Source organism: Meles meles, chromosome 5 (genome assembly GCF_922984935.1).
Source record: "Meles meles chromosome 5, mMelMel3.1 paternal haplotype, whole genome shotgun sequence".
NCBI lineage: Eukaryota > Metazoa > Chordata > Mammalia > Carnivora > Mustelidae > Meles > Meles meles.
In genome coordinates, this window is record NC_060070.1 from 137,886,470 (window position 1) to 137,905,113 (window position 18,644).

Genomic DNA, 18,644 nt, shown 5'->3' on the forward strand with positions numbered 1-18,644 from the left:
CCAGGAGTTTCTTCAAATGTAAATATACTCTGAAGTGATACAAAATGAAAAAATAAACAACTCTCAATTTTTCTAAAAAATCCAGACCTATACTATCGATACAATAACCATAATTTAACTTCCTCTAATAGGAGTGCCCAAATATGCCAACAGGCAATTCTGAGACAAAGACAAGAGCAAGGAAAAGAAAACCCATGGAAATTGAGATTGAAAAATTTAATGATTTAAAAAATAGCCTTTACATACAAGATGGGGAAGAGAGTAATACAGATTGAAATTTTGGTTTTAAAAATATGAAAGGTCACCACTTAGCTCAAAACAAGTCTGTCATCTCCTAAGAAACAATGAACTCTATAGGGGCACCTTTCAACTCCTACTGAGTTGGTTTTTAGCAGTCTCCTTTCTCCCCACACACTTGCTTGTCATGAAACGATACAACTTTAATCATCTCTTGACAGAACAGAGCTTGGACAACTATGATACGGGTTTTTTGAAAAGCACCTTCTGTGATGTTTTGCTGATTTTTTCCCTTACACTTAGATCACACATTCTTCTCTCTTAAATCCCTTCCTGTTCCAATGATTTGGTTGTTTAAAACAAGTAAGCTTAATTAAGTCAAGGCATACATGGCAAATAAAAATGTTTTCAAATGGTCTAGTTTAGAACCATTAAATAAGAACTGGACTGAAGGCCTATGGATAACGTGCTTACTGACTTGTTAATATGCGAATACATTTACCTACTAGGTAGGAAGTATCTCATTTGCCCCAAGACCAGTCAGATGGCTCGTGGGTGTCTGTACTGTGTCAACACCAACAGGTGTAATGGGACAGACTATGGAATGGGTGCTGTGATGGGCTGGAAGATGGCGGTAGGCTGTATACACAGGATCAAGGCCAAATAGAATTGTAGAGACTGGATGGGCTGAGTGTTGGGTCAGCAGCTGCATGTTTTAAGGAGGTTGCAAGATCAAGTAATGAATTCCCTTAGCATAGGATACAGCCTGGTGGCTCTAACCTTTAAGTGACTTAGGAACAGGTCAGTTTGGAGGTAGTAGCACCTAAGAGTTGAGAGTCAGAAGGGCCTCTACTTACAACTGGCAGGTGGAACCATCCCTTCTTTTTGTGGACAGTTGTAGTCTGATGTGTCTTTATGAATTCCTGTTGCAAATAATTTGGTTCTTGCAAATCTAACAACACCCTTTGGAAAACTTCACGGCCAAGTCACTCATAAACGTGGATGATCAAAAAGCCCCAGGGAAAACATTTGCTTTCTTTTTATCGTGATGTCCTGTGTTCAAACAACCCAGCCCTAACCAGGGATTTGGCCTCCACATACTTCTAAAATAGGGGTGCTTGGGTTAATGTGTACTTCCTGAATCTTCTTTCATTTTTAAAAGGGCGTTTTCAATCAGAAGTGAGGCATTTTGCCACAATGCGCCAAAGATGGTCAATTTTGAAAGGAGTGTCTAAACAAGAACAAGTCATGCCATGCCTCGTTATTGGAAGGTGAACGCTTTCACGTATACTGTGCTTCCCACACTTGGACGTGACAGGCTCAGAATAATCGCTAGTAGATGTAGAGCAGTATTACAACTAGCTGGTATGTTTTCTAAAATAAAAAAAATAAGAAGGAAAAAAATGCAGCATTAGGACGTGCTTACTAAGGTGCTTCTTCATTCATGTTTTCTAATGGAATGTATTGGACAAACATCTACAAACGAACATGAATACACAGGCATACACACGCACGTGAACCAGTTTCTGTACAGTTTAGGCCTTAGATGCTTCTGTGTTTATGTAAGAACCACACAGGGAAAAAAAAAATCCCCCTCTAGCTCCCTGAATTTCTGAATGTTGTCTAACCCATAAAATGTTAAAATATTTCATTTTCATATAAAATTATCTACAAAAATAGATAACATTTACAAAAAACCAGATAGCATTTCCAGTTTTCGTTAGAAGCGCACTCAGTCCCGCCTTTCCGTCCTTCTCCTCAGAAGGTGGCCATCTCCAGTAAAGAACGCTTGAAGAGCTGGGCGTTCCGGGACAGGTCTGTCACTCGGTGCACCATCTCCTGCAGGGCCGTGGTGCTCGGGTAATGGAGGGCCGCCATCTTGGTTGCCATCACGATCGCCTTGAGCTGCTCACAGAGCTGGTTGCTGGAGTTCATCACTTTGTTGCGAATGTCCTGGGCAGCAACCTGCCTTGTCAGCGTGTCCCCAATGAACACCAGTTTGTGTGCGCTCAGGATGACAAACTTGCTGTGGGCCACGAAGATGCGCGGCGGCTGCGCCGAGCTGACGCAGCTGAAGAGGGCGTCGATGGCGTTGAGGAGGGAGATGTAATGGGTCTCGCACTGGTCGTAGTAGAAGCAGAGCAGCTGCCGATCCTGAGCGCCCACGCTGCTGTTTGTGGTCGGGAGGCTCTGAGAAGGCTTCCACTTGGAGATGTCGTTCTCCACGGGCTTGGTGATTTCTTGTTCCAACAACTGGAACTGACTTAGCTGCAAGGGAGAGAAAAGCAGAGTTCGTGAAGGGGAAGGCAGTGCGCCATCTTGGAAGTTACCCGGGGCTTGGGGTTCAAGGACAGGGATTTCAATCCCTATTACGTGGTTAGTGCTCACTAGATGGGAGGCTTCGCTTTCCTAAACTGTAAAATGTGGAGGCAGAAAAAGAGGATTGCTAAGGAATCCCCCAGCGCAGGCCACTGCGGTTGGATATTGGTCTCTCCTGCCCTAAGGCTGGAAGGCAGCTAGCTGTTATACTCAGCCGTCTGTCACCTGCACCTTTATGAAAGTTCCATGAGTTAACATTTACCATGTGCTTAGGGTGGTTTTTGTTATATCGTCATCTCTATATAAATGTTTCTTGAACATTGAGTGGAGGCGAGGGAAAATCCAATGGTGGGATCTCCTTATCAAGTAAATCACTGACAGTTGGCTCCTCCTTTGGGAAAGCCTTGACTCTGTCCCTTCCAGACTTTTAGGTAATTGACCATCCATGACCCCTTTCTGTTTCTCCTACTCTTGCAGTCAAGATTTGTAAATGTTAGGCAGCACTACAGGAGAGACTAACACCTATAAATACATGTGCAGAATCTCTAAGGGAAATGTGAATGCTAATTGTTCATCAGAGCGCTGAGCCACCCAGAGCTGTTGAAAGAAAAGAAACTCGCACATAGTCAGACTCAAGGAGTGTTAACTTCCTTCTTTCCTTACTGCTCCCGGCTGATGTATTATTTAAACTGTAGTTATAATATCATGCTATTCCACCAAATCTCAGGAAAGACCCTTCTTTTGCAGGTAAGGACTACCTGTGACCTGAGCTTAGGACTCTGCAATCTTCTGCTCTGAGACAGAGCTCAGTCAGAGTATGGCTAACCTCATTCAGCTTCTCCCCCAAGAAATGCACCGTGAGCTATCTTTTTCGAAAGAATCTGATTTCTTCTTAGAAATTACTATGGTTTCAGGGGCACCTGGGTGGCTCAGTGGGTTAAAGCCTCTGCCTTCGGCTCAGGTCATGATCCCAGGGTCCTGGGATCGAGCCCCACATCAGGCTCTCTGCTCCGTAGGGAGCCTGCTTCCTCCTCTCTCACTGCCTGCCTCTCTGCCTAGTTGTGATTTCTCTCTGTCAAATAAGTAAAATATTAAAAAAAAATTAGAAATTACTATGGCTTCAATAAATTTCCTAAAGCCCTGCAGTCCTCCTTGGCCAAATGCCAAAGTAGACATAAATGGATCCAGGGTGATGTTTGACGGTATCTTGCTTATGCTTTTGCAAATATGTTCATAACTATATCGTCTTATTAGAGAGATGGGGGAATTTTCTCATTTTATACAGAAGCAACTGAAGTTCATGGAGGTTAAATGACTTGCCTAAGGTCATAGAGTTGGCTGGTCAGAAAGCAAGGACTAGAATTCTGGTTTCCTGGGGCGCATGGGTGACTCAGTCGATTAAGCAACCAATTCTTGATTTCAGCTCAGGTCATGATCTCAGGTTGTGAGATGGAGTCCCTCATCGGGCTCCACACTCAGTGTGGAGTCTGCTTGAGATTCTCTCTCTCCTTCTCCCTCTGCTGCACCACCCCCCCAACTCTTGTGTTCTCTCTGTCTCTAAAAAAGTAATAAAATACCATTTTTTTTTAAAAAAGGAACTCTGGTTTCCTGAGGCAACATGACAGTTCATGTCTCTATGTGACATTTCATTTCAGCTTAAAAGGGATGTAAGTCCTCATCTGTTACTCTTTATTTTTATGCCCCGTACCAGCAAGACTCATCATTATCAGCCCCGCTCATGCCCAGCTTTTGAGTGAACCTGCTTTGCCCAAATCCCTTGTTTGAGGGCTTGGATATATCTTGAACAGATTTGATTCTGTCCTCATTCTTTTAGATTGGACCAAGAACAGCCAAGCCATACACTTGTGTTGTAGGAGATAGATAGATAGATAGAGATGGCCCAATCAGACTCTCTCTCTTTCTCTCTCTGTTTTGTTTTGTTTTAGTAATTTGATGAACCACAGTAGGGAGCTATTAGCTAAAGATGCTGAGCTGAAAGTCATCTGTGGGAAGGAGTTTGAGTGGCCATGTATGGGTTCTGTGAAGTTCAATAGGAGCCAAACGAGTAGATAAGTAGAGGAAACTTTCAGATAATAGAGGAGAAGGAAGCAGATTTAGAGAAAAGAAAGTCCAAGGAGAGTTACAGTCTGAGCTCTCATCAGACTTATCTGCAATCAGGCTCATTGGCTGTATCTGCATTTTCTCTTCCTACATTCCCCTACTATGGTTTTGTTATAAAACCTGTTTGCTTGGCCTAGCTTGACTGGGTCTTGCTTCTGAGACCAACAGCCTTAACCCAAAAAGTCCTAACATGTTAGGTGTACAGAAGTAGCCTGGAAAAATGGCTATTTAGACATAATCTAAGTACACCAACTGGATTACTAAAGCTATAAACATTCTCTTTGTTCTCATTCCCCGTTATAAGCTTTGGAGCTGCTGCTTATTATTATTATGATTTCTTAAAGATTTATTTATTTGAGAGAGAGAGTGGGGGGAGGGGCAGTAGGAGAGGAGAGAGAGAGAGAGAGAAGCAGACTCCCCATTGAGCGTGAAGCCAGATGGAACTCAGGGCGCGATCCCATGACCCTGAGATCATGACCCGAGCTGAAATCAGGAGTCGGACACTCAACCAACTAAGCCACCCAGGTACCCCAGAGCTTATTTTTTTTTTTTTTAAAGATTTACTTATTTGAGAGAGAGAGAGCGCACGCAGGGAGGAGCAGAGGGAGAGGGAGAGAGAATCCCAAGCAGACTCCACACTGATCAAGCAGAGCCACGGAACTGACATGGGGCTCCATCTCAGGACCCTGAGATCATGACCTGAGCCAAAACCAAGAGTCGGATGCTTGATGGATAGAGCCACTCAGGCACCCTGAGCCTTGGAGCTTATTTGCACCCAAGAATGCTGGAAGGACCAAAATGATGATCTTCTGAAGGGCCATCTCCCTCATGAAGTGGGAAATCCTCAATCCCAGGTAGATCCTGTCCTGCCTGACTTACCTGGTGATGCTCCAGCTGCATCTTGTTCTGTTTGATGATATTTTCTTTCTCCAGCAGCTCTTTCTGTTGCCTCTCAAACTCCTCCTTCCCCTGTTATTTATCAACATAAAGAAAACATTACATCACCCCTGCGATTCACTTGTGCTAACACTTTCATTGACAAATGTGTAAACACCCTTTAGTTTTCCATTGCCTTGGCCCTAGTAGGCCCTGTTAGGCCCTGTGAATGCCAGACAGGGAGGGTGCAGTCCCTGCCAGTCCCTGCACGCTCCCCTGCAAACCTCTTTATACAGTACTATTTCTCAGGGTTCTTCTCTAACAGATTATATGCAAATCCATAAACCTAACGCAGGTCTAAATGGGGTCTACACCGCACTGCTGGTTTCTTTGGATCACCTACAACTCTACACCAAATTAGTATTTCCCAGTATGCAGAGCTGAACGACGCACTACGGGAATGGTGAATGCCCCCCGTCTACTCTATCTCGCCCCTTTCCTTAGCAGTGGGGGTTCGGGGTGGGAGGCAGGGCTCGGCTCTCTCCCTTCCCCAGTCTCCTGTGTGCAGGGGAACTATAGTTAGTTCAACAGTCCTCAGGATGACCCATCCCTCTCAGTCAGATGAAAGGAATGGCCAAAGGAGATAGCAAATTCTAAATAATGGATCTTGGTTAAAAGTTTGAATTCCCCAAAGTGAAAGGGATCCCAGGTCAACGTGGTGGAATTTCCATGTGTAGGAGGTAGACTGTGCCTGCCCTATTTCCCATGTGCTGGTGACCTTCTGGGTCAACTGACAAACACCAAGTGTTCTTCAAGGTCAGCCTGAGGCTTAAGTAATTAATTAAACACGCAAACACATTATAGAGCTGAAGGGATTTCTGAGAATTTCTCCAGTCTGGAGTTTTCTTTCTTTTTTTTCTTAACAATACCTCCCCCCTTTTTCAAATAAAATACCATGCGGAACTCTATCATAAAATGCGAACAGAGGCTGAGCTGGTGTGATTATGTGAGAGAACCACGTTCCTATTTGGGGAGTCCCTTCCTGCTTGCCTGAGGCATATCAATGGATCACCCCAACCCCGCGCTCCATTCACTTTGCGAATGAAGAAATGACAGCCCCGGGAGGTTCCATCAGTGGATCACACCGTTAGTGCCAGGGAACTGAGGGCTCGGCACTCTCGGGCTAGTGCTGTCACCTTCGTACGTGAGCTACGAACTCTGCTTGCCAACCGTGAACCATGTTCTCGCCCCGGGCCGTCTGCGCGTTCCCCCCCCCATCCCCGCCAGGCTCCCTAAATGCGAACACCGGCCGTAGGAACCGGCTTTCCTTACCTGCAGGTGGACGTAGTCGTAATCGTCCATCCAGCTCCTCTCGGAGCTGTCGCTGCTGCTGCAGTCAGGGGGCTGGTCCTTGCCCAGGCTCGGGGGCAGTGGCTTGGTGAGTGCTTGGGCCTTGTGGTCCCCGGGAGGCAGCAGCAGCTGCACCTGGGACGCCGTGTGCGGGTACTCCGTGGAGTTCGTGACGTTCTCGGAGCCGCTCTTGGCGTGCGAGCCGCCGGGGCCCGGTCGGAAGAGGGCCTCTGCGTTGGTGTTGATGGTCGTGGTGAGCTGCTTGGCGTCATCGGGCACGGTCTTCGCCACCATCACGAAGCGGTCCAGGTCGTCCCACTTGTTCTGGGGCTTGTTGACGGCCAGAATGTTCAGGGACCAGCTGCACTCGTTCAAGTCGTGGCTGGTCTGGCTCAGGATCTGGTGGGAGTCTTCCACTCTCTGGAGCTCCCGCTTCATTTTGTTCTGCAGGAGGAGTTCGGGGAGGCAGGATGCATTGGCGGCGGCTCCTTTGGCAAAGTGGAGGTAGTCCCTCACGGACCCCTCCACCCTGTCCACGGAGGCGCGGATCTCGTTGACGTGGCGCTCCATGTATCCGTAACACCGCCAGTCCGTGGTCACCAGCGCCGTGAGGCTGGACACGCCCATCTCCAGGCTCTGCTGGAGCCGGTGTAGCCGCTCGATGGCCGTGTCCGGATCCAGCAAGAGCCTTTTGTCCGGAGATGGGGAGGCCGACAAGGAGGACTCCTTGGAGGTGGTGGAAGATGTGGACATGTTGCTCCTGGTGCTGCCCGTGCTGGAGAAGGACAACCGGTTGATACCGTCCACCACGTCCTGACAGCCTTTGGCGTCCGGGGCGTTGTGCAGAGGGACGTCGTAAACACCGTCTCTCTCTTCGGGGTTTGCTTTCTCACTGGTTTCTGCCGGCGGCTCCAGGAACTGAACCCCTCGGGGGACATCATAGGCATCGTTCTGGGGGCCCAGGGACTGTCCCAGCTGTGAGGGTGGGTGGTTCAGCGAGACGTTTTGGGGTCTCCGTGTCGCCAGGTCCGTGGCTCCTGGAGCATCACAGCTGTATTTTACGTGAAGGTCCTTTCCCATTGGCTTGGTGCTGGTTGGGGGGATGTCGTAGACGCCCTCGGGTCTGACGTCTGGCCTCACAGCTTGTCTCACTGGAGGGGGGAAATCATACTCTTTTTCCCTAAGCCCCGCCTCATCTCGGCAAGCGGAGGGTGGGACGGCATATACCTGAAAAGCAAATGGAAAAGGAGCCATTATTTTGTCAGCTGGCTCATGCGAACGTGCAGAAGCTGAAAAGGACGTAAAAATGAGGCTACGATTCTCAGTCCTCATCGCTGGCTCCTGGCTTTCCACCTTCCACTCACTTCCGGCCCGTTTTCCAAGACTCGGTTCTGCTCTCACTTTACTCATCCTTGGACAGGAGCATCCTTCCCATGGCCTCAGCGCTGCCTGTGTGTGGACCCCTCCTGGCTGTTGCCTTCCCTGGGTCCCAGGCCCACGTTTCTGACCACCCCCTGGGTCTCCTTCCTTGGCTGATCCAGGCAGGGAGGCAGAACATGCCATCACAGACAGGACGAGGCATCAGGAGACCCGAGGTCTCCCGGCTGTGACACGCTGAATAGTTGCTTCCATGTTCTGACACACAGTTCCCTTCTCTGCACAGTAGGCATAACTGTACTTCAGGGCAGGCGCACCCCAGAGGACAAGAGAGGACGTCAGATGCAGCAACCCCTAACTATGGACTGAGGATGCTGTAACGATTCTCATAAATATCAGATATGTCTGTTGCTTGCCGGACTGAATTATTTTATCTTCTAACTGGCTCTCCTATCAACTACCTCATTTTTAATGGAATGCCCTAACTAAGGGTTCCTAACTGGAACCCTTAGACTTTGATATTTTTCTTTCCTTTCCCTTTTTTAAAAAAGTAATCTGTAGGCCCCATGGGGGACTTGAACTCACGACCTCAAGATCAAGCGTCAAATGTCTCCTGACTGAGTCAACCAGGTGCCCCCAGAACCCTTAGGCTTATTGCCTTTGCCTATTGCCTTTCCTTCCTCCCATTCACTGTCTCACAGAGACTAGCTTTCCCCCTTTGGTTTCTCCTTCTTGTATTACCCCAATAAACACACACACACTCCTTTTTGCTGCTCTGTGGTAGCTCGCTTACCCCTTTGGTAGGAGGGATGTCATAGACGCCTTGAGGCTTTATCTCTCCGACTGGAACTGAAAACACGGGGCCTTTCACTGATGATGGAGGGATATCGTACACCTGAAGAGAAACACTTGCGTTACCCAGAACAGAAATGTTGCATACGTGTCACTTCTTACATTACTGAGCCTTTCACTAGGGATTGATTTGCCTAGGTTATGTATACCCTTGCTCTGTGTTTGTATATATGTATATACATATATATACATATACACGTAACACATATATGCAGATATGTGTTATGTATACCCTTATGACTAAGGGGTTGGTGGAATTCTTTTTAGATTTCATGTTCTTCGACTTAGATTTGAGTATAAAAATGACCCAATGTGAAGTATCTACACTGTCTGGACTTTATTTATTTTAAAGATTTTAGTTAGTTATTCGAGGCAGAGAGAGTGAGTGAGAGAGCGAGCGAGTGAGCATGAGCGGGGTGGTGGTGGGGGGAGGGCAGAGGGACAGGGAAGAGCAGACTTCCCGCTGAGCAGGGAGCCCCAAGGACCCGCAGCTCAATCCCAGGACCTTGAGATCATGACCTGAGTCACAGTCAGCCACTTCACGGAACCACCCAGGCGCCCCACTGTCTGCGCTTTAAACTATAGTTTAAATATAGTTTAAAATTTTACATTTCCTGACAGAGAATGATAAGTGACAAAAGCTTTGTCAGATAAAGGCCTAGGATTTCCTGATTAAGCAAATCCAGAAAAGGTAATTTAAATAGCATTGCTGGAAATGACTTCTGTATAGCTAGCTTCAAGTGAAACATGCCTACGGGGTGAACTTCCCTTTGCTCAGAGCCCTGAAGCAACGCTCTCCCTGCCCCACCCCGGGTGCTGATACATACCCCTTGGGTGGCGTGGGAAGGAGGGATGTCGTAGATGTCCTTTTGGTATCTGGCCGGGTACTCGTACACGTAGCCCTGGCCCGTCCTCACGGGGGTTACCACCTGTGGGCAGGAAGACACAGAGTGGTAAAATTCCAAGCCCCAGCCTCCTAACCAGGCACTCCCCATAAGAAAAAGAAAAACATGGAAGGGAGAAGAGAAAAGGAACGGGACAAGGAGACATCAGGGCACAACACTTTTTTTTTTTTTTTTAATAGCACAACACTTTTAAATCCCCTCTTGAATCCCAATAAAGGACAAATCCCTGAAATAGCTCCATCCCTCTTCCTCCTGATGACAAAACCATATCAAAGTTGGTCCAAGTTTCAATTCCCAGGACGTACCTTAAGGGAGAACCATTTTTAAATTATGAAATTTTAAATTATGATCCTAGATCATCCCTCTGAAGCACCAAAACCACAGCATAATGAAAAAAAAACCCACTTTTTTTTTAAAGGCTCTGAAACTATTTGTAAAGTGAATAATGCAAATAGAGACTTGAGCTACTTAAAATTCCTCTCATGCCTTCCCCAGGACGCCTCTTCATGTGACATTATTATTATTATAACTCAAATTCCATAGGTCACTAGAGGACTTTTATGAAGCCAACAGCTCAGCAGTGCTGCTCTCAGAAGCCTCCAGGAGCTTTCAATCCAACCTTTGAAACAAATGACAGACAGAGTCCGAGCCACCGGGAACAGAGTTTGGGTCTCGAATCATTTTCTCATTTCCACCGGGGGAGCAGACATCCCAGACAGTACCTACATCCAAGGCATGTGGGAAGTCAAACACACTCATCACAACTCTGGCATCTGGAAGCAATGCCAACAGAAGGAACCTCACCCAGCAGGCTCGCATTTTCCCATCTACCGTCCTTCCTCCTGTCCTAAGCACAGGCAGAGAACTCTCTTGAAGTGAAACTCACTGGAAATGTATTTAATTTGAAACTCACATGGAAATGTATTTAATCCTCCAGGGGGCTACTAAATGACCAGTGTCTTGTGTCTGCCTAACCCCTGTTCCCCCTGAATGACTAATAGCAGCACCCCCTTAGTATTGCCCATTACTTTTTTTTTTTTTTTTTTTAGGAGAATGGGCATTGTAAATGAGGCAGAGCTGGCTCTTCTTTAAGAAGCCATCATCTTTTATCCTTTCCCTAATGTGAAAATTCTGGCGTCACGCTGCCTACAAAACTATGTGAAAAATGCTCGCGTTCGTCTTCTGCTGCAGTGGATGGAACACAGCCGAAGGCACCAATGCCCTCCTCCCCGGGGAGCTCTAAGACGCTAAGTCCCTAGTGCCTGCGGCTCATTACTTCTTGCCATGGACGTAAAGGAGATTAGAACTGCAGTCACCATCCCATCAAATCTCTCCACTGCCTCGGGTTTAAGAAAAGGAATCTGTGGCTTTAAACTCTGTTGGCATATAGCATACAGAACCATTTGCAGAGCGGACACTGCACTGTGCCTAGCAAATCGTCCTTTTAAAAAGCGGCATGCCCTTTGCTCAAGAAAAGACGCACTGTGTTCCTAGTGCCCTTATATGATTTTTTTTTCACTCACTATTGTCCAGGAGAGAAGTGAAGGATCTTCTCTGAGTGTATCTCGTCAGCCCCTCTATTTATAGCTCTCTATTTTGGCTTTATAATAGAACCTGCACACAACACAGCTTTTGTGCGGTCTGAAAGCTTCTAAGAGTGGATTCTGTCCAAGGTTGCCGAGTTGGTAATAATGCTAATGGAAAACCAAGGCTGGTTATGCCGAAGGCCAGCTGAGTGGGTCCATCTTTGGTTTAAAGATGGGAAGGGGGTGCTGGGAGATAGAGAGGGCGGTGCCAGTATCTGAAAATAGTCCTTGGTGAGATGTAAACATATGGCAAGACCTCAGAAAGGCGGGGTTCTCGACAAAGCTCTTCCTTGCCTTTGTGGGACCTTCCCTGGCAGAGGGCATTAGTGCTTCCCGGTATTTAACTTCTCACTTCCTGACAAATGTCACAAAACCTCAACTCGCTCTCTCTTTCTCATTTGGAGGATGCCTGTGGTCATCTGGTTTTAAAAACTTTGCATTCCAAGCCAGTCATTTTCCTTGTTTATGCGTTTAAAGAAACAGATGGCGAAAACCACAGGGGGAAAAAGCCAACAAAATACAGTCTCCCCGATTCCAGCATTCCCGATGGTACCATCTAATTCACAAACAGCATTTAAAAGGGACCAGCGTTTTGCCTCTGGTCAGACACAGCCAGGGCAGACTGCGATCCACTCTGTAATGTCTGAAGGCACGAAGAGCTGAAGTCTTCTACTTTTGGACATTTTCCTCCTCAACCCGTCGCTTGGGTGACTTTCATGCCAATTGCGTGTTCTCTCCTCGGAGGAAAGTGCTGACTGTTCTGTACCTTACAGAGTATCCAGTTCTGTGGTCACAAGACCTTTTCTTCCTGCCCGACACAGTACACAAAAACCTTTCTACTGTCCCGGAATTACTGAACCTCAGCCTCCAAGGAACACCAAGGTCTAGCCAAGGGGATGTAAATTTCAGAAGCGTTCTCCTGGGTGTTTGCGAGGCAAGGCATCGATGGCATTCGAGGCAAGGCATCGATGGCATTGCTACACAGAGGGCATTTCAAATCTAATTTTCTCAATGAAACAAAGTCAGGTTTTTCATTTCCTTTTTTCCTCCCTTGGTTTTTCTTTTGTGTTTTTCTTTTTTTCTGTGTATTTATTTATAGTTACAAGGAACTCCCACATTGACCTCTTAGTTCATTAGAGTTGATGCAAATGGGGCTAGAAAGGGGGATTCCTGGGGCTCTCAGGACCAAGGGCTAAGGCAATCCCGTTCCTGAAGACCCTGGCAGAGGAAGTGCATTTTCCGGATACGGGATATTCTGCCCGGTGAGGAATCTGACTGGTCCTCAGGTGTTAGTATACTCTTCTTGTCAATGTGAGGACCTATTTAGCAAGAGGCTTCCATTAAGGTTAAACAATAACCTTGTTGTTTAACCCTTAAACTGTCCCTGCTCCCCTTCCCCTAGGGGACTTAAAAACAAGTCCCAGAAACCAGCCCCAGGTAACAAGCCCAGATACAAGGATGGGTCAGGCCAGGTGGAGACACCCGATCAGTGGGGGGATGCATACTGTCTCCCTAGCTACCAAGGAGTATGGGCCCCGCCCTTTGGGAGCCTTTTGGGCGCCAATTCTAACCAAGGTGATAGGCTAGGTCAAATGTCTACATAGGGTAAATTGTAATTCAATTGGTCACTTAGCAGCACTGTGCAGCTTTCTCTGTGTGTTACCATTTCATTGGCCACCTGTGCATGGCCAGGCCCGACCACATGGCCTTTGCCCTTAAAAGCTAGTCTGTGAAACAGAGAAAGGTCGCTCTCTTGTAACAGGCACAGCCCTGGCCGGTCAGTTTGATTCTTGATGCTTGGCGGGAAATAAAGCTTTGCTTGATCTTCGCTTTATATCAGTCTCGCTCCTTTAATCACGGACCCATTTTTGGGGGAGCATAACAGTCAACTAACTAAAGAATCTGAACGTGGACACTTGAGAAGAGAAGGCCGCCAGACATAGACATTTAGGAAAGAAAAAGTCCATTTAATGAATCTCCCTGGGGGTGGGGGGGTGCCATCCAAAGTCCAGAGAATGGGTTACATTAGCGCTCTAATTATGTGTCTGTCTAAAAACAAGCAAACACACACACACACACACACACACACACACACACGTGCGCACATGCACGCGCGCATTCCCCCATCCCCCACTCTGATGTGTTTGATTTTCACCATTTTCAGCGTCAGAGCCTGGGCATCAAGAGCTGCTTTTAGAGATGATTTAAATACCTCCAATGTTTCATAATTTTGAGAGCCGTGCATGCTGAAAACTTAAAGAAGGGTGGCAGTGGGGGTCCAGGAGACCCCAGCAGCCAGCACGTGTGAACCAGTGAGCTAGAAGAGAGGCCCTAGGGCTGGGCCACTCACACCTCTCCAGTCCTTGGCCTAGCCTTGCACCTGTAGCCCAGCGAGGGCCCGAGTCTTGGATGCCTGCGGGGCCCAGCAGATGAGGTGGAGGGAGAAACAAGCTGGGATTTCATGCTGGGGAGACAGAACCCACAGCCTCCCGGAGGAAAGCAACCATTCCTCAGCTCCAGCCAGCTGCCATCCCAAGAAAATATGCCCCATGTTGCTAAGTCTCTAAAATTTTCAGGAGAAGCCAGAAATCTGGATTTTTTTAAATGTGAAATCTGATTTCCAGAATTGGCTCAAATATTTCAAACAGTGTCCTGGCCAAACTAAATGTGTCTCTGGCCTTCGGGGGGGCCCGTCTTGCCTTCATCTATGTGTTTCTGCCCTTCTCCCTCAATCCCTTGAAAGTCTCTGAGGCCAGGGCCCAGAAGGCTCTTTAGCAATTCCATTCCTTGGCAAGACCGAAGTCCACCATTTTATACCCATGCCCTGTCTATGCCTTCACTCATGCTGTATCTCTGTCCAAGATACTCTTCTTCCTGTCCTCAGATTCACATTTTATTCAACTTTCAAAGCCAGGCTGAGTGTCTCTCTCCCATAGGGACTTTCTAGACAGAACACCTTTCTCCTTGGAATGCCCCAAGCACATGATGCGTCCCTCTCTAAGGGAACTAATCACTTGTGGTCTGTTTCCGTGCCACCCATTTCTTCTCTGGGCATGGTGGAGATAGAGCCCGTTTCTTCTTCATTTGTAGATACACAGCAGGGCCCCGCACAGTGCCTTGACTGTATTAAGGCTTGGACAAATGCACTGACTGGATACGTTAATGAACTAAAGGAAAACTTGAGGCTCTTCTTACACAAGATGGTGTGGAACTGGACAGGACAGGAAACAGACCTGCTCGTGTAGGACAAGGTTGGTGTCTAGGTGAGTTAGCTCTAGGATGAGTGGGACCCATGGGAGAAGGAGCGGAACCGGCTCTTCTCAGCCATGCATGGTTAAGGTTGGGCAAGTGATGATGGCAAAAAAAGCAGAGCAAATTTTAGATAAAATCAAGAAATCAGAAACCACGGAAGCATGATCACCTGAGCGACTGGTTGGTGTGAACCATTCCGGAGGCCAAGAAGGGCTGCTAGCTGGTTTCCTTTTCTCCAGGCTCGAGTCTGCATGTGACTTAAGCATCTGCGTTTTTCTTAACCACCCGCTAGAAATGTACAGGGTAGTTTTGCAAAAAGAAATCAAAACAAACTCCGCCGTTTACCTCAGTATCAGAAGGAAAACACAACGGAAAGGAACAGGAGCTCTGACACGGGTCACGGGAAGCTGTGTACCAGAGGCCAAGGCCACACCAGGTCTTTAGCTCATGGAAAGGATTTGATCTGATGAGGGGAGGGACTGAGAACATAAGTCAGACTCAGGTCAGAGCCGACTCTACCACGTGTGAGAACATGACCAAGGCATCCGTCCATTCTAAGCCCGTTTCCTCATTAGTAGAATGGAAATAATAACACTTAGAGGCTATTAGTGTGTTAAATGAGATCAAGGACATAAAGAGCCTGGCATCCAGCAAACCCCTTAAGTCTTAGTTATTTCTATTGTAATTGTCTGCGATAATTCTATTATAATTGCTGGGTTATACAGCTTTACTTTTGGACTTAAGTTGTGGACCTGGGAATTCAGATCAACCGACCTACTGAAGACAGCTTTTAAAGAATGAAGAACAGATATTAACAATCGTCTTCATCACCTCAAAGCATTAAGATAGTAAAGAGGGGCACCTGAGTGGCTCAGTCAGTTAGGCGTCTGCCTTCAGCTCAGGTCATGATCCCAGGGTCTTGGAATCAAGTCCTGCATCAGGCTCCCTGCTCAGTGGGGTGTCTGTCTCTGCCTCCCCCCTCTGCCCCCCTCTCCAAGCTCATGCTTTGTTCTCCCACTCTATCTCAAATAAATAAATAAAAATCTTAAAAAAAAAAAAAAAAAGAAAGAATGAATGATCAGGTCCGACTTTGGGAGCAGAGAAGGAATTCACAGAGGTAAGCCTACACTTTAAGGCTGCTTTTTTCCAGAGATGGGGGGCACTGACTGATGTGAGAGGTGTGTCTAAGAGGCCACACTGTGTCTTTTTGCCATGTCTTTGGGTGTGGGGGAATACTGGACCCTAGGGCTCCCCAAGGTTGGGACCCCCCTTTGGGTTGGATGTAAAAGTGAGAAGGTGTTAGAAGGGAAGCCTCCTGTGCACAGGCTGAAGCCAGGTTTTTGCTCCTCAGCGTTGGTAAGAACATCTCAAAGCCCGAAATCAGATTTATGTGTGGCTGGGAGGCTGGCAGAAGGGAATAAAATCCTCTCTGGAAGTAGACGACATCTTTATGGGCCTTCAATGATTTCTTACAAATATTTGTAAATCCAGTGACCACCCTACATAGATACCCAGAAATATAGGAGACAAGACAGCAGAAAAGGGTAACAGCCAATTTTTGCTTTCTTTCCAAAATGAGGAGGACGTGGTCTGTGTCTTACTGTCCACAGATCTCCAGGCTGTTGGCTTTCAGAGTGTTTTGTGATTAAACCATGGGAGCCAACTAAATTTAATCATTTAGATATGAGTTGAATCGAAAGAAATGAATCTTTACAAATGCATAGCGTTCCCAGTGAGGTCTGTGAGGCATGGGAATTTCATATCAGAGCAGCCAGTGACAGAGACTTTGGGTTTCCAAGGCCATCAGGAGATTTACTTGGGTTACTGTGTTACTCTGGTCTTCTCAGTATTGCTATTGTCACAGCGATCACCCTAACCGCCAAGACACTCCAGCGGAAAACCCCAGGAGATAAACATGCTTTATGAGGCATAGAAATAAAGCTATTTATCCAAGAGAAAGATGGCAACGTCCCAAACCCAGGACCCTTGACTGGGTTTCTCCTCAGACAAGGCCTTTTCAGTGGGAGATCACAAGCTGGGTTTGTCAAGAGGACCTCACCAAGAAGTGGGGCACATACCCAGCTGGGAGTCTAGCAGCGAAATACCTTCCAGAAGACTCCTGCTCACGTGGTATCCCTGGGGCCAAGGTCTCAGCAAGACTCCGTGGGCATCCACTTCACTTCCTCAGGGCGGAGCTTGCTTGGGGATGCCTGGAGTGGGGCCTCACTGCTGTGAAGGCCCTGAGGTTGGGAAGACCTTAGCCTCTCAGCGGCATGCCTCCTGTTCAGTGGCACGCTGTGGAAACGGGAGGCGAGCAGGCTGTGCCTGGGCAGACCCTCCCCGCCCCCAAGAATCCTAGGAAAGCCGACTAATAGGGTCTCCGCCATGTTCTGCCCTCCTTCTTTCTGACGCCAGCCCTACCACTCACTCCTCGTCTCTTTCCTCCAACACCCACCCCGGTTTTCATTCCTTCCCTCCCGTGCTACCAGCAACCGTAAAGAACAAAAACAGTAAAAAGGAAGTGGAAAAATCCTACGTTTGACAGAAAGAACTGGGTGGAACGGATAAGAGGCCGAGATGGGACGGGGAGCTGGGAGCACAGGTTCTAGGGTATTCTCATCATTACTATGGCCCATACTTCTACACTGGATAGATGCCTGCTTCAGCGATTACAAAAATCACAGAAACAGGATTTTGTATATTTTTAGCAGAATTTAACAAGAAATCCCACTTGGAAGGGTACAGAGGGGTCTTTGTAACCGTCTGGGTTTCCGTGTCCCATGATTTAATTCTCTGGGTCTACGTCTCTCCATCCCGAAGCAACATCAGAAGTGGCCAGAACGACACAATCGTTTCTTCCTGATAATGCCTCGATAACTGACCCCCCGAGTTTACCCATCAATCTTGCAGAGCAGGAACGTGGGCACCCGGCTCCTGGCATTGTTGCCCCAGGGCCTCGTCAAGGCCTAGGCAACCCAGGTGGTACTCAGGAAGTATAATGGGTAATTGATGAGAAGTTAAAAAGTGCCACCGTACCGAAATAATTACAGCCCAGATTTATAACTGCCATTAATAGTACCTAAGATCGTCCGATTTCAGGAGGCCTCACCGACCAGCCGTCGGCCATCTGCATTTTCCTTGGCATCTGCAGGAAGTAAAATCAGATCGCTTCCTGTCTATCTCTAATCTCCCTAACCCCCCAGTTTAATTCATACTATCTCTGGGTTTCATGTATTAACAGGAGTATTTAGATTTCAAAAACCGCCCGCTGGAAAGAACTCATTTCATATAAGTGCCCTTAAAAAGCATTCACAGAGCCACCACGGTGTTTATTAGATCTTATAATAACTTCTTTGTCTTAAAGCTCATGAACTGTGTGACCCTTTCTCTTTAAAGAAAAACCCTTAGGAAGAGAAACATCACTATTATCACTGCCTGCCTGTTAGAACTGGGATCCAGCTTTCAGAAACAGTGAAGTTACAGAGGTTCGTCTGTTTAAGATCGAAGATTACTAGTTTCTTTTCTGCGACCAGGAAAAAAGCCACATGTTGCCTCCACTGGGTTTATTAATTCTCTATAAATGCTCTCTGCCCAGCTTGGGTGTAGCAGTGAGCTCATTCACTGTGCGCGTAGCAACAACATAATGAAAACCGAGTCTGGCCCAGAAAATACACCCTCGTGGGCCAAGTGCATGGCTTACCCTTCCTAACGCTTCTATTGAGCTCATCGAGGTCTCTCCCCCTCTGTTCTTGGGCGGTGATTTACTTTC

At 47.2% G+C, this 18,644-nt stretch overlaps 1 protein-coding gene across 2 annotated transcripts in view; it reads right to left on the reverse strand.

Annotated features, from left to right (window-relative positions):
* Positions 1 to 201: 201 nt before the first annotated feature.
* Positions 202 to 18,644, reverse strand: part of NEDD9 (neural precursor cell expressed, developmentally down-regulated 9) — a 185,358-nt gene continuing 166,915 nt past the window's right edge. For both annotated transcript variants that reach the window (XM_046004931.1, XM_046004930.1), the window contains 5 exons: positions 9,960 to 10,061; positions 9,074 to 9,175; positions 6,886 to 8,130; positions 5,557 to 5,646; positions 202 to 2,505 (listed from right to left, as the gene is read on the reverse strand). In XM_046004931.1, coding sequence (XP_045860887.1) covers positions 1,996 to 2,505; positions 5,557 to 5,646; positions 6,886 to 8,130; positions 9,074 to 9,175; positions 9,960 to 10,061 — 2,049 coding nt within the window. In that variant the 3' untranslated portion in view covers positions 202 to 1,995. The remainder of the gene's footprint in view (positions 2,506 to 5,556; positions 5,647 to 6,885; positions 8,131 to 9,073; positions 9,176 to 9,959; positions 10,062 to 18,644) is intronic.